This window comes from Phaseolus vulgaris, chromosome 2 (assembly GCF_000499845.2).
Source record: "Phaseolus vulgaris cultivar G19833 chromosome 2, P. vulgaris v2.0, whole genome shotgun sequence".
NCBI classification, from domain to species: Eukaryota; Viridiplantae; Streptophyta; class Magnoliopsida; order Fabales; family Fabaceae; genus Phaseolus; species Phaseolus vulgaris.
The window spans coordinates 6,621,394-6,638,369 of record NC_023758.2 but is presented as its reverse complement, the minus strand read 5'-3'; the positions used below and the strand labels follow the sequence as shown (position 1 = coordinate 6,638,369).

At 32.5% G+C, this 16,976-nt stretch overlaps 3 protein-coding genes across 3 annotated transcripts; 1 reads left to right on the top strand and 2 right to left on the bottom strand.

Moving 5' to 3' along the window:
- Positions 1-3,517: 3,517 nt before the first annotated feature.
- LOC137810517 (probable calcium-binding protein CML13) lies at positions 3,518-4,343 on the bottom strand. The gene has a single exon (XM_068611846.1). The coding sequence runs from the start codon at positions 4,218-4,220 to the stop codon at positions 3,777-3,779; it is 444 nt and encodes a 147-aa protein (XP_068467947.1). The 5' UTR covers positions 4,221-4,343; the 3' UTR covers positions 3,518-3,776.
- Positions 4,344-9,195: 4,852 nt separating this feature from the next.
- Positions 9,196-12,357, top strand: LOC137810512 (LRR receptor kinase SERK2-like). Its single transcript, XM_068611842.1, has 4 exons — positions 9,196-9,994; positions 10,167-10,427; positions 10,541-11,422; positions 11,641-12,357. Exons 1-4 carry the CDS (start codon positions 9,568-9,570, stop codon positions 12,120-12,122), a joined length of 2,052 nt encoding a protein of 683 aa, XP_068467943.1. The 5' UTR covers positions 9,196-9,567; the 3' UTR covers positions 12,123-12,357.
- A 434-nt stretch (positions 12,358-12,791) lies between these two features.
- LOC137810513 (putative transferase At4g12130, mitochondrial) lies at positions 12,792-16,084 on the bottom strand. Its single transcript, XM_068611843.1, has 5 exons — positions 15,376-16,084; positions 13,753-14,006; positions 13,527-13,625; positions 13,285-13,443; positions 12,792-13,202 (listed from the first exon to the last, which is right to left on the bottom strand). The coding sequence occupies exons 1-5, from the start codon at positions 15,843-15,845 to the stop codon at positions 12,958-12,960; spliced, it is 1,227 nt and encodes a 408-aa protein (XP_068467944.1). The 5' UTR covers positions 15,846-16,084; the 3' UTR covers positions 12,792-12,957.
- Between the last annotated feature and the right edge of the window lie 892 nt (positions 16,085-16,976).

The following is a 16,976-nucleotide window of genomic DNA, read 5'->3' as shown; positions in this document are numbered from 1 at the left end:
TAAATAGTAGCTTTAAAAATATTGTGAAGATTAAACTTTGCGTGGATAACTTATAACATTGTTAACTAAGTTTAGTTGCTATAACTTTGTTGAAAATAATTTCATTAAATTCATAAATTCTTATTTGTATTCAAGAAAAAAAGATATACTTTTAATATTTTATAAAGAAATACGTTGTGAATATATAAATTTCATTATTAATTTCACATGACATAAAATGAAAGATTAAATAATTTCTGAAAATAAATATTCTCTATTATTCACTAAAATTTACATAAAAATATTTTATATTTTATATTTTAATTATTTTTAAAGATAAGAATAAATTTATAAACTTATGATTTTAATATTTTTAAAAATTAAAAATCCAATCACAACCATCGTCACTACCAAACTTCAATAAACTATCCATATAAATTCAATTTAGATATCTTAATTCAAAACAACCTAACTTTTTTTTACACTTTCCTATAAATCCCTCTAAATTCACACCTAATCCAAATCCAAACTTACATCTTCTCCTCCTTACGACTTTTCAGGTTTTTAATGATAGCTTTCGATTTTTTATTACTAGATTGGTTGTCTTGAACTATCTTTTGTCTAGATGAGTTTCGACTCTCTCAATTTGGTGGACTTGGGCTAACTCCATGCAACTTTTCCGAAACGTTCCATAAACAACCTGACGCCTTATATTAACTAAAGCAATTTAAGTCAAATGATGTGGTCGACTTGTAGCAAATTACGCTTTAACCTTCCCAACAAATGTATCAAAACAGTCAATAGATAATGGAGGTAAACGAGTAAACCAACTTAGCGCTGCTCCCTTCAAAGTTGTTGGAAATACCTAACAAAGAATGACATCATTCCAGGTATACAAACTTATTTGTGTTGTGTAAATATTTATACAAACTTATTTGTGTTGTGTAAATATTTATGTGCTCATCAGGATTCGTGCTTCCATCATACTTATCCATGGTTGGATTTTTCCAGTTAATTGGCAATGGAGTCTCTATATTTGCTTCCGAAAAGGGATGTCTTATCACAAATACGTACTTGATATTTCTAGTTGCCTCCTTTGTGTTACTTCAAAACACGCCTCATTATATGTACTCTGATGAATATGTCTTCTCGGTTCCACAGTTTCTAATGAGATTGTATTTAAAACTGTTTCTTCATTCAACTTTTGCTTCATATACACATTTTCAGCTATCAACATACTTATTTCTTTTTTATTGTTTTTCTTTAGAGTTTCAAACTCCTCCTGCAATCTCATTAACATGGCCATTGACATAGCATTCGGGTTGTCTTTCGGTCCTCCTACTTGATCTCCCTTTCTACTCACCATTCTTCAATCTTCAGTTAAATTACCTCGAGCCCCACGGTGGACGTCAAAATGTTCTGACAGGGCCTTCGAAATAAATAATTATGGCCTTTCGGTCTCTTGATGACAACTTTTGATTTCTGATTACTAGATTGGTTGTCTTGGACTATCTTTCGTCTTGATGGACTTGGACTCTCTCGATTCGATGAACTTGGGCTCACATCCAATTATTGGTCTTGAACTCATGCTCGGTTGAGTGAATATACCTGTAAAGTGTTCCGATAATAAAGTTATAATCAATTTGATTAAATTCTAATTTCATAAAAAAACACTTTAATCACATGTTAATCATATCACCTATTCATAGTGCTCATTATTAAAATTTTATTAATTTTATTGGATTTTTACTTTAAACTAAATGTATTATAATAGGTTTGGACTTATTTATTAGTTACTAAATGTATTATAATAGGTTTGGACTTATTTTGGGCCTTGGTATAGTATTAATTGTTTTATTATTTTTTTATATTTTCTAACTTCATTTATCTTTAATATGCTATCTGCCTCTCTATCTCTCAACCTCACAAGTTGGATTTCATTCACAAATGCAATGAATATATTTATTTTTTATTCGTGGATATGGTTTATACAATATTCAAAAACTGACGATCAATAAATAATCTGTGCCCTAGGACATGACTACAGCTGACCAAACAGAAATACCGAGATACTTTTAAATAACTTTTCAATAGTTTAATATATTCCTTCAAAGGAAAACTATAAACCGCAGTCAAAATTAGGTAAAATCATGAGCTGATACAAGTCATTAGTTGCAGTACCAACACAGTGAAGTTTCACACCAGAGCAGAGCTTATAGCAGATGTTGCCATTCTTACACTTATCAAAGTCATTCCAAATGGAGTTACTTGACCCAAGGAAAGCAGAATAATCACAGCCTGATTAATTTGAGAAATTACTATATTTCCAGATTTTTGTAAATACTTAAAAAAATGTGACATAACACAATATTTGTTTTCAAGGATTTGGAAGAGACGCATTAAAGGTGAAAACAGATTTTTATTGCGTTCAGTATTTCCTGTACAAAAGGCTACTTTTGTAAATATTATTGAAAACAAAAACATTTCTTAAACCATATAAACCCTAATTATTCTTTGGAATGCTTAAACCGATTTAGGTTTTCTAGAGCCTTAACCAAGCCCTTCGGATACTGTATTCCAAACAAAATAAGAGCTTGGTATTCAAATCAAACACCATATAGAAGTCTACTTTCACAGTCTTCACCACTTAAGTAAAAAAGGTATATAGTCATAGCAAATGCAAACAATCAAATAAAACATATAAAGTTCAGTCATGAACAAAAGACAACGGAAACCTAAAATCTTTATAAGGCTTACGAGTTGCAACAGGTAACCACAACAGAGCATGTGAGGGTTGGAACAAATTGCTATTGCATATCAATAACCCGCAATACTCACAAAAGAGAAGTGAAGTGACTGCAGGGTGAAGCAGATATACAAGAAACAAGACACAAAATATGACATGGCAACAGCAGAAATGTAAGGTCACACAGTAATAGATAAAAGACATAATGAGAAATTCACAGACAAACAAACGAACAAACGCATGCAAGGAAGAAAAATCAATTAAATCAAGTCCCAGCTCATCTTCATTTTTTCTGTTCACAAGAGTCATCAACAAAAAGTTTAGGAAGTTCTAAAGATGGGCTTGAGCATCAACTTTTAACAATCAATGATCGAAAGCATCATATTGGAGTTTATCCTGTCATGGATTGGACAGTTATTCAATACTACACTGCAATCATATTTAGCACTATTGCTATTAACTTGAAGCTCAACATTTCAGAAATAATTGTGAATTTATCACTACAAAAACAGAGGATTTAAATATCTATTTATACAATTTAAAACCACCAATTCCTGCAGAAGGGGGGAGAGGTGATGCCTCACAAACCATTGTCGAACTTCAAACCTAATTCAAGAAAGACAAAAATGCAACAGGCATGCAGACATTTACACAGTGTACGAATTATGCACGAACTAGGATTTGTTTATTTGGTAAGATTGTACATTCGCTCAGTCTAATTCATCATTCCACTTCGGTAGATCGGAACCAGGTTTGATCCAACATGGGAGTAAGGATTCGACATAGAAATAGTTGGTCTGAAATACAGCATGCATATATAAACTAACTCAAAATCAGATCTCATAATACAAATAAACCCAAACCAAATAGGGCAAATTAAAATGAGTAGCCACCGTTTCCTAAAACAACCCTCGGTTAGCTACAAGCACAACACGGTTAATCGACTGGTACACTCAAAAGCAAACACGACAGAGTAAACGGAGAAGCAGTACACCGAAACAACGGAGAAAAGAGAGAAGAACACTTAAAAGAGATTCGGGATTGGGTGCTACTACTTAGCGACCATTCTGGCGATGAAATCCTCGTAGCGGATCTTGCCATCGGAGCCGACGTCGACTTCCCTGATCCACTCGTCGAACTCGGAGGGCTCGAGCTTCTCGCCGATGTTGGTGAGGATGTGTCGGAGCTCCGAGACGGAAACGAAGCCGGTGGAATCCTTGTCAAGGACCTTGAAGGCGTCGCGCAGTTGGCGATCAAAGGGTTCGGGTTTGACGTGTTTGGCCATGAGATCAAGGAATTGGGGGAAGTCGAATGGGGCCGTGAGATTCTCTTCGGCGACGATGGACTTTAGTTGGGCCTGCGTCGGGTTGCCTCCAAGTGACCGCATCAGGATCCCGAGCTCCGACGGCGCGATCCGACCGTCGCCGTCTGTGTCGAATAGAGAGAAAGCCTCCTTCATCGCAGAAACTTGCTCATCGCTCAGATCCTTACCCATCTTCCTCTTCCTTCTCTTCTCCTTTCAGCTACACTTCAAGGGCTACACGACTCAAATTGAAATTGAAAAGAAAATGTTTTTTCTGTTTCATAACAATAATAATAGTAATAATAAACGGGTCACATCGCTCCCATGATATTTTTTCCGTTTTTTTAATTCGCTCAGCCTTTACCACGTAGCTTTTAAGCACTATGCTCTAATTGGGCCTATGTAAGTAAGCCCATGTAGGCCAGTGATAAACTGAAATAAAAAGTATTACTTTCTGTAGATCCTAACAAAAACAACGTCAAGTAGAATATTGAATTTTCTTTTAATGTCTCCTTGTTTGTTTATTCATTCTGTTATGCAACTTATGATGTTTTTCAAAGCAACACCAACTTTATTTTTACCTTTTTATTTTCTTGACAATTGGAATAGAATCAAGACCATTAAAGAATGATTTACAGACAACAGTGTTTCGTGTTTGTTTAATAGTATAAATTGTCTCAAGTGCTGTTGGTTTTTTATAAAATGGTAAAGTTAAAAAAAAATGATGATAAGGAAATTGAATTATGTTTGCTTGGCATGAGAAACATGCAGATTATATTCTTAATAATGTGTTGTGGAGGAAGATGATGAGGGTAGCTAATGAATCCACAAAAATGTACAGACCAAACCTATCAAACTGCACCCATTAGACAACTATCATCAATAAAGGCGTGCTCAAAATTTTCTCAATTTCATTCATTTTCCTTTTTGTAATTTATAAAAGTTTTTTTTTCTTTATTAATACTACCGGAAAGAAAGACACTCGCATTTTTATATGCATTTTTTAACCTTAAATCCTAAAAAAATCTTTTATATATATTTATATTTTATATTAAAATTCGAATAAATAATGTTACTATCTACACAATTATATTAACAATATAAATTTAAAGTACATTTTAATAAATATGAATATATCATAAGTTATTTAAGTGCACCTACTGATTGTAAAAGAAACATAGCCAATAGTAGTTATATATTATAAATTTATAAATATTTTTAATTCTAAATTCAAAGAAAAAAAATCAGTTTAAAATAAATAAAAAATCAATTTCCAAAACAAACGGGTCAAGACTCAAAATTAAACTGTTTTGTGATTAATTTGAATCAAATTAAAATTAAAAAGTAACAAAAAACATTATGCTATAATCAAACAGATTAAAAACAGTCAACGTAAAGCCAATAACAAATTTCATAAATTCAAAACAGTATAATATCAATTGAAAAAAATAGTCTAAAACAGCACCTTACGAATTATTTTACTCTCTTCGTATTCCACATCTAGCAACAATTAGGTGAGGATAAATAAAATAATTTTTTAAAAAGTAAAGAACTACTGAAATTACAAAATAATAAAATAACTAAAATAAATTAATAAAATAAAATATTAATAAAGATAAAATAGAAAATTCATAACTATATAATGACCATTGAAAAAAATAGTCTAAAAGCGCAAAGTAACCATTTTTTCACTCTTTCCAAATAATGCAGATTTAACAACACCATAAATAAAATAAATTTTTAAAATTAAAAAAATATTTTGTTAACTGTTAAAATTACAAAATAACAAAAATAAATTAATAAAAATAAAATATTAATAAGAATAAAATAAAAACAAATTTGTGTACACTAAAGACATGAAATTTTTATATATAGGTATAAATATTATAATTAAATTATTAAGTGATAGTAAACATTTGAAATTATTAAATACTTAAACTGGTATTCTTAAGTAAAATAAATTACGGATCTTGTCTTCAAAATAGTTACAAAAAGAATAATTTCATTACAATTTTTTTATAATATATTTATTTCTAATTTATTTCATTGAATTATTATTATTTTATTTCAATAATTTAAAAATAATTCATGTTATTTTAAATATATAAAGCTACAATATATTCTTATGTAGATTTGTACACACATACCAATTTAAAAAAATGAGTATTTGTGACTGATATTATTTGTTGTTAGCATAAAAAGTCACTTTACCACACTATGTTTTCTTTATACAAGGATTTTTTTAATACAAGGTTGGTGTAGATGGTTCCGAGAGTTATGTGTGTGAAAAGGAATGAGTTTGAATTTTGCAAAGTGCTTGCTATTTTTTCTCTCAATCAAGTAAAGAATGGTGGAAGATTGTGAGAGGTTCCACCATGCTTCCATGGAGACATCATTTTCATATTCTTAATGACAATGATGGGACAAAAATATTTCATAAAGTGAAGCATTAATGCTCAATGTTACAATAAATTAAATATCTTGAATCCATTCTAAGATTATCCTTTTACCCTTTTAAGTTTGTGTGCAGGGTGTGGATAATAATTAAAATTTATTATAATATCAAATTAAATATAACCTAAAACATGAAAAAAAGTCATCTAGGAACAATACAATGTAACACTAATCTATTTGTTATAAACAAGTTAATATATAAGTTGAAGTATTATTCAATTTTGTTTTTATTTGTAAAAAAATAAAAACATATATTTTAGTCTTTGATAAGAATTAAAAACACGTTACATTTTAAAAGACAGAGATTAAAAGAAAGGGAATTATTATAAAATAAAAACTAAGATTGATGTCATTCAAAGAACAAAAATAATATGTTTAACCTAAATTTTATTTATACTTCATGACAACCAATTCAATGTTTTACCTTTAGGTTGTGGTACCTATGAATACATTCTAAAGCATGGGAACTAGAATGTTGGTATTTTTCATTGTTGTTGAGAAGACAAAGGTAAAATAGCAAATTGGTCCAACCATGCTATGCTTGTAGGATATTCTTTGTACGACGGTGTGGGTGTGGGTGAGATTTTCAGGTCTTTTTTTTTATTGGGTGTTTAACTCTTGAAAGTCGTTGTAATAAATAAAAAATAAAATTAGTTTATAGAAACTTATTATATTTCTTATAATTCTAATTATTTTATCTTTTACTATATAATTATAAATATAAATGTTTCAACATTAATGGCTAATTCAATCATAATAATATTATTAATTATTTTATCATATAAATATTTTTTTATGTCTGTTAATCTTGTGTTATAAGGAGAATCCTAGAGCCAGAAACAGTTTTTTTTTTCTTTTGCATAACTTTGTCAAAGAGATTATTTTATAAGAGGTTGGAATGCAGTTGAGATTTGAAAGTTGGATAGTAGTCTAATATCTGTCAACTCTCTTTTTACATAGTGTTTGCTTTGAAATTATTATTGTTATCATCTACTAGTATAAATTAATAATTAATTATTTTTTTATTAATTGTTCTTAGTTCATGAATATAAGACTAATACCATGTTTAGATTTGGAAATAGAAAGTTGAGGACATGGAGAAATGAAAGTGTAAAGATTTAAAAAAAAAGTGAAGAAAGTTGAGGTTGTTTAAATTGGGACATATTAAAGTGGATATGTGAATAAAGTTGATTAAAATATATGAGTGATGTGATGATTATAAGAGTATTTTAAATTATTTTTAATAGTGTAAATGGTAAGATTATAAATTTATCATTGTATATAAAAATGGATAAATAATTATTAATTTTGTGCATATTTTAGTTAATTAAATAATTTAAAGTTTCATTTATAAATAAAAGAAAAAATAATAAAAAATTCAAAGAAATAATTATATATAATTTTAATTTTAAGTATAATTTTATTAATTTAAATTAATTTGGTTACTTAAGTTAATTAATTTAGATAATTTTAAATGAAGAAAATGAAGGCTAGGATGGTAACTTCAAGTGTGTGACGTGACTTTTCTTTCGTCACTCTATCATTTCTCTTCATTCTTCATATGACCTCCCAACCCGTCCACTCTCACTCCATCAGCCCCCTCACCCACATGTAACCCCTGAAGCTAACGGGGTGACATCCACACATTCGTCGTCGACAATAGTGCCACTCCATAAAACAAACACATTATAAATGACACTTCAGAATCTTTCATTTTCTAGTATTTTTTAAATAAAATTATATTTATTTCAGTTTTAGTATTTAAACAGAGAGTGACATTTTTTTTATATTTTTATTAAAACAACATTTACTTTCTTTACTTTATTTGAAAATGTGAGACTATAACTTAAATAAAAAATTAAAGCTTATAAATAAAAATTAAATTAAATTATAAATAAAATAAGTAAAATGAAAGTCATAGTATTAAAAATATAAATTAAACAAATGTTATTTAATAAAAACATGATGGGAATTTATATTTATTTAAAAATGACAAAATATATGAATGAAATTTTATTAAAAAAAATAAAGATAGATGTACACCCTAAAATTAAAGATAATTTTCCATTTATATTTCCATCACTGTTAGCTGTAAAGTTCTAATAATACCAAAAGTTTGGTTAAGGGTAGGTTACTTTCCTTGACCAAGAAACTCTTTAGATATGAAAATGTATATATACACACATATATATATATTTGAAAAAGTATTGCACCCACAAAATGAAAATTTCTTATAAAATATATGTAAAAATTATTTGTACAAATGAATAAAGTCTTATAAATTAATATAAAACTTTCACTCATTTAATTTGAGTTCTTTTTTTTTAGATTCAATATAAGAATTACCCTATCTTAATTAGATCTGACTCAATTTGAATAAAGTATTGAATATTATTTAATAAAAAGTAAGAATAAGTAAATAAAATTAACAAGAGAACATGTAATATTTTTCTGCTAACTATTGTTTTGTAATAGGAATTTTAAAAAAAATAAGAGAATAAAATCAATAACGCAAACCATTTTTTATTATTATCACTTCCTACTATTGCTTTTAGTTTCAAATGTAAATATATATTATTTTTAAGATATATTTGAATCGTTTAAGTAAAAAGAAGAAGAAATAAGGACTGTCCATATAGTCAAAGGTGGTGGGTCCTGAATACCCACATAATTATTCAGACTTTAAATGGAAGATAGAAAAATGTTTGAGAAAGAAGGAGTGGGGATGATAATAAGTGGCATGTATGATTAAGATGCTATTTCCCCCCAAAACCACCTTCTCTTTCAAGAGTACTTAGATTATGCAATGTGAACCCTGCTTCTTCCTATTGTCACCGACTAATCAAAAGTGAGTAAATCAATCAATTAGTTATGCACCATCTCTCAAAAATCCTTCTCCTCCTTTCACTCACTAACTAACAAAGTTTCACACTAACAAGTCCACAAACAAAGCTCAAACAAGTTGACCAACAACATGTTACATTATTCAAAACCAAACACAAACTTAGATTATTCAAACTAGAGATAAAAGTTCACACGGGTGTGAGCTCTCTCTTCTTCTAAAGTTCACACTCTAAAACCAGATATGAAACTTCCTCTCCTTCTTTCTCTGCTTCTTCTGATTTCATTTCTCATTCCTCCTATGCTTGCTGGAACTGCAGAGCTTAGTGCTCTGATGGAGTTGAAGTCCTCTCTAGACCCAGATGGCAAGATCCTAGCCTCCTGGATCAGTGACGGTGACCCATGCAGTGGCTTCTTCCAAGGGGTTGCGTGCAACCAGAACCAAAAAGTGGCCAACATCTCCTTGCAGGGAAAGGGTCTTTCGGGTTGGCTATCTCCAGCTCTGGCTGAACTCAAATGCTTGTCAGGTTTATACTTGCATTATAACAACCTTTCTGGTGAGATACCCCCACACATTTCAAATCTCACTGATCTGGTTGATCTCTATCTCGACGTCAATAGTTTATCTGGAACTATTCCTCCTGAGCTCGGCAACATGGCTAGTCTCCAAGGTAAGCTATATACAAGTGTTTTGATATCAAGTTTAGAGGTTTAATGTTACAAGATAAGTTGTTGCGAGTCTTGAGTTTATTTTGATGAACAAGATGCTTTAGTGCTAGTGGTTATGGAAGTTTCTTGAAATGAACCCAATTAATAGTTGTGTCCTTTTTTTCTTATTTTTAGTGCTGCAGTTGGGTGATAACCAGTTGGTGGGGAATATACCGACACAGATGGGTTCCTTAAAGCAGCTTAGTACTCTTGCTTTGCAATATAACAAGTTAACTGGTCAAATTCCTCTTAGCTTGGGGACGTTAGAGAAGTTAAGAAGGCTAAATTTGAGCTTCAACAACTTTAATGGTACTGTTCCGGCGACACTAGCACATATTGAACATTTGGAAGTTCTAGACGTTCAGAACAATTCTCTATCAGGGATTGTTCCTTCGGGTATGTCTCTCTATACTCCTTTCCTTGTAGCAAAGTTAAATTATTTGGCATTTCTCTTTGTATCTTTTAGTGTATTGTGAGTACTGATTAAAGTTTTGATAATGAAAATGAAGCCTTGAAGAGACTTGGGGAAGGATTCCAAGGTGCAAACAATCCGGGTTTATGTGGGGTTGAGTTTTCTACTTTGAAAGCTTGCAACAAAGATCAGAATTTAAACGTTAACCATATTGATACCTTGGATCGAGATCAACCCAAAAGTCGTAATTCTTCGAAGGCTCTCCCAGAGCCTGCAAATGTTCAGTTGCATTGTGACCATACCCATTGTTCAAAATCAAGGTTTCCTCAAATTGTCATCACAGCAGGTGTTATAGCTGTTAGTCTTACATTCATATGTGCTGGATTTTTGACATTCTTCAGATACCGCCGTCAAAAGCAAAGGATCAGCAATACATCTAGTTCTTCTCAAGGGAAACTTAGTCCTGACAAGCCTAAAGAGTTGTACACAAAAAGTCCTTCTGCCCTTGTTAATATCGAGTATTATAGTGGGTGGGATCATTTGTCTAATGGCCAAAATGCTGATGCGGGTGGATTATTGAATGATTATCTAAGTCAATTCAGGTTTAATGTGGATGAGGTTGAATCTGCAACACAGTATCTATCGGAAGCCAGTTTACTTGGTAAGAGCAAATTCTCAGCAGTTTATAAAGGAGTTCTCAGAGATGGTTCTCTTGTGGCTATTAGAAGCATCAGCGTGACATGCTGTAAAACCGAGGAAGCTGAATTTGTAAAGGGGTTGAACCTACTAACCTCTCTGAGACATGAAAACCTTGTTAGGCTGAGAGGTTTCTGTTGCTCCAGAAGTAGAGGTGAATGTTTCCTTATCTATGACTTTGCCACCATGGGTAACCTGTCTCAATATCTTGACTTAGAAGATGGAAGTGGCAATGTGCTTGAGTGGTCCAAAAGAGTTTCTATCATCAACGGCATTGCAAAGGGTTAGTTCTTGCTATTTACCTACCTATTCAGCAAAACTTAAATACGCATCACATGTGTTATTGGTCTTGTTATCTTATCAAAATCGGTATTTCGTTTCAATAAATTCTGCCAAAAATTACTGAAATGAAAGCAACAGTTATAAGATGAAATAATGATTTTGATGGGAGAACATCATACTGTGCTTTCTTTATGATATTTCCTATTTATTTATGACCAGGCATTGGATATCTTCATAGCAATGAAGCAAGCAAACCTACAATAGTTCACCAGAATATTTCAGTGGAAAATGTTCTCCTAGACCATCAGTTTAATCCATTGATCATGGATGCTGGACTACCAAAGCTTCTTGCAGATGATGTTGTTTTCTCAGCTCTTAAAGTAAGTGCTGCAATGGGATACTTGGCTCCCGAATACATTACTACTGGACGATTTACTGAGAAGAGTGACATATACGCATTTGGAGTTATTATTCTTCAAGTTCTATCTGGCAAGACGACAATAGGTAGTTCAATACGGACAGCAGTTGAGTCTTTCAGATTTGATGATTCTGTTGACGCAAATCTTAGGGGAAGGTATTCTAAATCTGAAGCAGCCACCCTTTCAAAGCTAGCAATACAGTGTACTCATGAGTTTCCTGACCAAAGACCAACCGTGGTGGATGTGATTCAGGAGTTGACTGTGTCTTCTGCTCATTTTTAATCATTTACTACTACTGTCTATTGGTATTAGGAAACGTTTAAACACTTCCCCATAGTTGGGTTTCATACATGCTACTATTTTCATCAGCATATATATACTCTAAAACTAGCCATTGCCAAATAATTGTGGATCTAAATGGATCCCTTTCCTGTTATTACGAACTAGGATAGTTGAAATGTGTTCTTAATTCAGTTTATTGTAAATTACAGTGCTTCCAGAGGTTTATTGTTGAATAGCTTGAAACACATTCTTCGTGATACTGCGAGAAACTTTCGTTTACAGTGAGCTATGTCTGGTCATAAACATAAAAACTTCTACAATTGAAAAATAACAAGACATAATCGGTTATTGCTGTGAATCTGTGATCATGCACTCGACGGGATTTTTGTTTTCCACAGGCTCTTTCTTTTATATATCCTTTTTTTAAATTGCATCATCCACTTATCGCTCTGTAAGGATATCCCCTCCCCCAAAATAAATAAATTAATGTTCTATAGCTTTTCTGCCGCATAATTACTAGTTAATACCTAAACGCACTAATGAGCTGTGTTTTGTTACGTATTGTTTTATGTTAAGGTTTGTATTATAGAATGTTCCTTCCTAATAATTAGGCAAACACAAAATTGTTCTATTTTAAGGTTATATGAAGAGAAAAGTAGCATGCAATCATTACTAAAATGAAACTCATTCCGCAAGAAAATTCACAAAAAAGTTCCGTCGTTATCGTTACCTTTTTTTTACTAACTACTCACCCACAGGGAGCATTAGGATTACATTAACGCCCCCATTCATAAATTATTCGTAAATACTTGCGCTTTGAACGACATTGGGCATCCTAGGCAAAAGCAGCGTGCTGTCCATGATCTTGAAGCCATTCAGAAGGCCACCAATCTGGTCTACCAGCGACAACCTTCACATCCTCTTGTCCCTGAATGGACAAGGCACTGGACCCTTTTAAAGCTTCCTCTAATCGCAAGAGCCCCAGACCACGACATCCTAGGGCAGTAGTCACTGTACCAGCCTTTTTGCCGGATGCTGTGTTTATTACTTCTGAGCCTGGAATAACTTTGCTTACTAACTCTGGAATAGCAGAAAAGGAATGGCTAAGAGTACATCATTATTATAATATGCTAAAGAAGCCATATACTCGTTGTAGGATTACCTTTCCCATCGTTGTCCAGAAACCTTAGAGGAACTATCCGCTTCCGAATCACCCCCCTGTGATGTGTACGAGCAATGAGTTCTTGGCCGACATAGCAACCTTTCTCAAAGCTAATTGCATTAAGGCCTGCAAGATTATACTCAAGCGGTACTGCCTCACCTGGACATGATCACAACATACTTGAGACACAACTTATCAAATGAATTCACTGAGGATGAGTTTTCACAAGGAAACAAACACACCTTTTGGAATCTCAGTTGATCCTTCTGCTACTCCCTTCTCTATTCTCCACATAAGGAAATTCTGTTCATCGGTCTCTTTGTCAACCTCAATCAGAGGTGCTGAAACAGGTAGACATGATGGGGACTCTTAGAGACTAAAGATATGGAGATTTGTCACAATAGTACAAAAGATTGAATGATAAATAAACACATTTTGTTACTAGCAGCGAAGGAATAGCTAACTAACGAGTTATATTCGATGGGAAGATCCCTCTGAAACCAAGAGAGGTCAATCTGGGGTCCTTGAACCATTGCCACCCACTATCACTCCCATGCGAAGATGACATTGCAGTACTATCCACACCAGCACCCCAGCCAACAGAGGCTGCTTCTGGTTCTTCTCCTTGTGAAGACTTCTCGGGAAGGCCAGCACCATAACGCTGCCAGCATGAGAAATCACTTGAAACATCATCAATCTCGACCTTTGACCTCAACCGGTATCTGCAGCACTAAAATGTTAAGGTTTCTGCTCAGAAATAAGAACCAATAAATCAACAAGGAATAAGATCAACTGCAACCCAAAACCACAACCAAAGCATGAACTGGATTGCTCTAATCACGTCCAAAACAAAATGCCAAGGCAAGTCAAACGATCTACTATGTGCACACACAGGCTAAAAAGCTAGTTCATCAGACTGTATCGCATGCATATTGAGTGTAACGTAACCACACTTTATAGCATGCATGTGCAATGTAACACAACCGGTATCTGCAGCACTAAAATGATAAGGTTTCTGCTCCGAAATAAGAACCAATAAATCAATAAGTGTAGGAAGAAGATCAACTGCAACCAAAAACCACAACCAAAGCATGAACTGACTTGCTCTGATCACTTCAAAACAAGATGCCAAGGCAAGCCAAACGATCTACTTTGTGCACAGGCTGAAAAGCTAGTTCATCAGACTTTATAGCATGCATATGCAGTTTAACATAACCGCGACAAATGGTTGCAATAAAAGGGTATGTGTTGAGGCAAAAATAGAGAAGTAGAGATGGGAATTACGTAACAGGTCCCGACAGAAAAGAGGGACAGAACAGTTGAGAGGAGGTTAGGCGGTTACCAATTAACTGTGAGGTTTGTAAGGAGAGATCTAGGGTGCTCGGGAACTCACCTTAACATCCCATGTGTTCTTTCTGATATTGGTGAATAAGATTGTTGGGATGTATCTGGTCAGTTCATTTCACTGTTTCTTTTCCCTGATGTTATTTGAGCCTATCAGTTCTATACCATTCAGTTTCTACCAGCTACAGCTTTAAGACAAATGCTAGGGCACTAGTTATGGAAACAAAAACAGGACATTTATTTTATATATGGAAAACACAAAGATTTTCAATGCTCCTTAGTATGTTTGGAAGAATCGTTAAAGGTTACCACAAGAACAGTTTCTATATCCTTCTACTTGTACTTGCTCCTCTTACAAATTCACCTAATTAATAATAAAGAGTTTGATTTCTATTTACTTTTGATCTTAAAACTTATATTCTGTGAATCAATTAGAAATCATGGTAGATACTATAACCTTTTTAAGGCCAACGATATATAATTATCTTTCCAATTGGTAATTGCGAAACTACTAATAAAAATGAATTGCCAAGAGCCAAAAACTGATTGCTTATGGGAAGTGAAGTAACTCTCTCTCTCTCTCTTGCCATGAAAGTGTCATGTATGTTTCTAAACAAGTAATCGATAGTCACGCACAGAGGTGAAGTTGAGAAAGTAAGTCCAAATCAAAGTAATGGCACGAAAAGAATCAATGATACAGAACAGAACAAATAAACCAAACTAAAAGAAAGAAAAAAGTAAACTCACTTGTTGAAGGTTTGCAACAATTCATCCAACACGGAAGCATCCACGTCAGCAAACAAACGAAAGGGTTTATCGGAGTGGGACTCAGGAGCAGTGCCGGTGTCGTCGAGCTTGGTCTCGCACGTGGGAGGCCTATAGAGGAAGAGGTCGAAGAGGAATCTCCCTTGAGGAGTCAATAGAGCAGCATAAATAGGAGGAACCGACGTAGCAGGCACGTTCGGCGTGGGCAAGTTTTCGGTTTTGTCGCCGATAAGCTCACCCAACCTCCGTAAATCGTTGGTAAGGAGGCCCTGTAGGAACTTGAGGGTGTCAGGCCCGCGGAACCGTATAACGGAACGGGACTTGAGAAGAGAACCCAAGGGCCCGATACTTTGGACCTGGGTTTCGCAACGGTTACCGAACCTCTTCCACGTGGTGTGGTGAATGCCTCTGCAACGGTGGGCAATTGATTTGGGCAATGCTACACGATTCATGGGGATTACTGATTATGGGGAAAGAAGGAGAAGATGGTGAAGTAGAAGAAAGTGATGGGCACAAGAGAAAGGAGGTTGGGTTTGGATGGGTGCGTGGATTCTTGGGAGGTGGACACGTTGTCAGAGATGGATAGGTGTTCGATGAAAGTCGCGTGAGAGAATCCACTCGTCCGCTCCCGACCAGGCTAGACCCTCACCTTCGCGTGACTTCTTATATTTTAAAACATTTTTTATACTTCAAAATTATTTTAGTTTCTTCACTACAATATATAACTTTAATCAATCCTATTTGTGTTGGACTTGGACGTTGAAGATGAATAAAAAGATAAATTTCAAACAAAATAAAGGTATGATTACTAATCTAAAATCTCTTTCCTTACAAAAAAATAAATTTTGTAAATGTGGTACCAGACACATCAGTCTGGGTTACTAATCCGATAAAAAAAAAATTGTAATAAATAAGTTACAATTAACTTGGATTAGAAAGTGGAAATGTGGAAATAAATTTTAAATGATTTTATGAAAAATGTACAAGAAAGTTATAGTGTTTGAATTAAGATTAATAGAGTAAAAAGTATAGAAAAAATTAATGAAAATTTATGAGTGATGTGATGGATATGATTAAAATTATATTTTTTTAATTGATAAAAATATAAATTTATAAATTTATTTTTATATTAAAATATTATTTATAAATTAATTTGATTTATTTATTTATAAATTATAATTATTTTTAATTAAAATATTATTTAAATATTTATAATTATAAATATTTGATAAAGAATTATTTTTATATAAATATTTATCTTTAGTCTTTTGTAATTAATATAATTATTATATAAACTTATTTTTTATTTTTTTTAAATATTTTATTATTATTATTTATATTTATAATTTATTATATATATAATATGATTAATTATGTTATTTTATTTTATAATTTTAATTATATTTTTATATTTAAATTATATTCTGTTTTAAATAAAAATAATAATAATTTTAATTTAAAATAAATGGGTAAACCAGTAAATTATATTAATTAATTAAATATATATATATATACATCTTTCTTTACACATTTGATAAGAAAGTTTTGAGTGCAAAAGAATTCTCGATTTTAGCGTTTTTCCA

Excerpts from the sequence above, each read along its gene's own strand:
- LOC137810517 (XM_068611846.1), bottom strand. The coding sequence starts at position 4,220 with ATGGGTAAGGATCTGAGCGATGAGCAAGTTTCTGCGATGAAGGAGGCT.
- LOC137810512 (XM_068611842.1), top strand. The coding sequence starts at position 9,568 with ATGAAACTTCCTCTCCTTCTTTCTCTGCTTCTTCTGATTTCATTTCTC. Across the intron at positions 9,995-10,166 it reads CAACATGGCTAGTCTCCAAG|TGCTGCAGTTGGGTGATAAC; the intron begins GTAAGCTATATA and ends TCTTATTTTTAG. Across the intron at positions 10,428-10,540 it reads ATCAGGGATTGTTCCTTCGG|CCTTGAAGAGACTTGGGGAA; the intron begins GTATGTCTCTCT and ends ATGAAAATGAAG.
- LOC137810513 (XM_068611843.1), bottom strand. The coding sequence starts at position 15,845 with ATGAATCGTGTAGCATTGCCCAAATCAATTGCCCACCGTTGCAGAGGC. Across the intron at positions 14,007-15,375 it reads TTGTTGCAAACCTTCAACAA|ATACCGGTTGAGGTCAAAGG; the intron begins GTGAGTTTACTT and ends TTAGTGCTGCAG. Across the intron at positions 13,626-13,752 it reads CTTCCCATCGAATATAACTC|CACCTCTGATTGAGGTTGAC; the intron begins GTTAGTTAGCTA and ends TACCTGTTTCAG.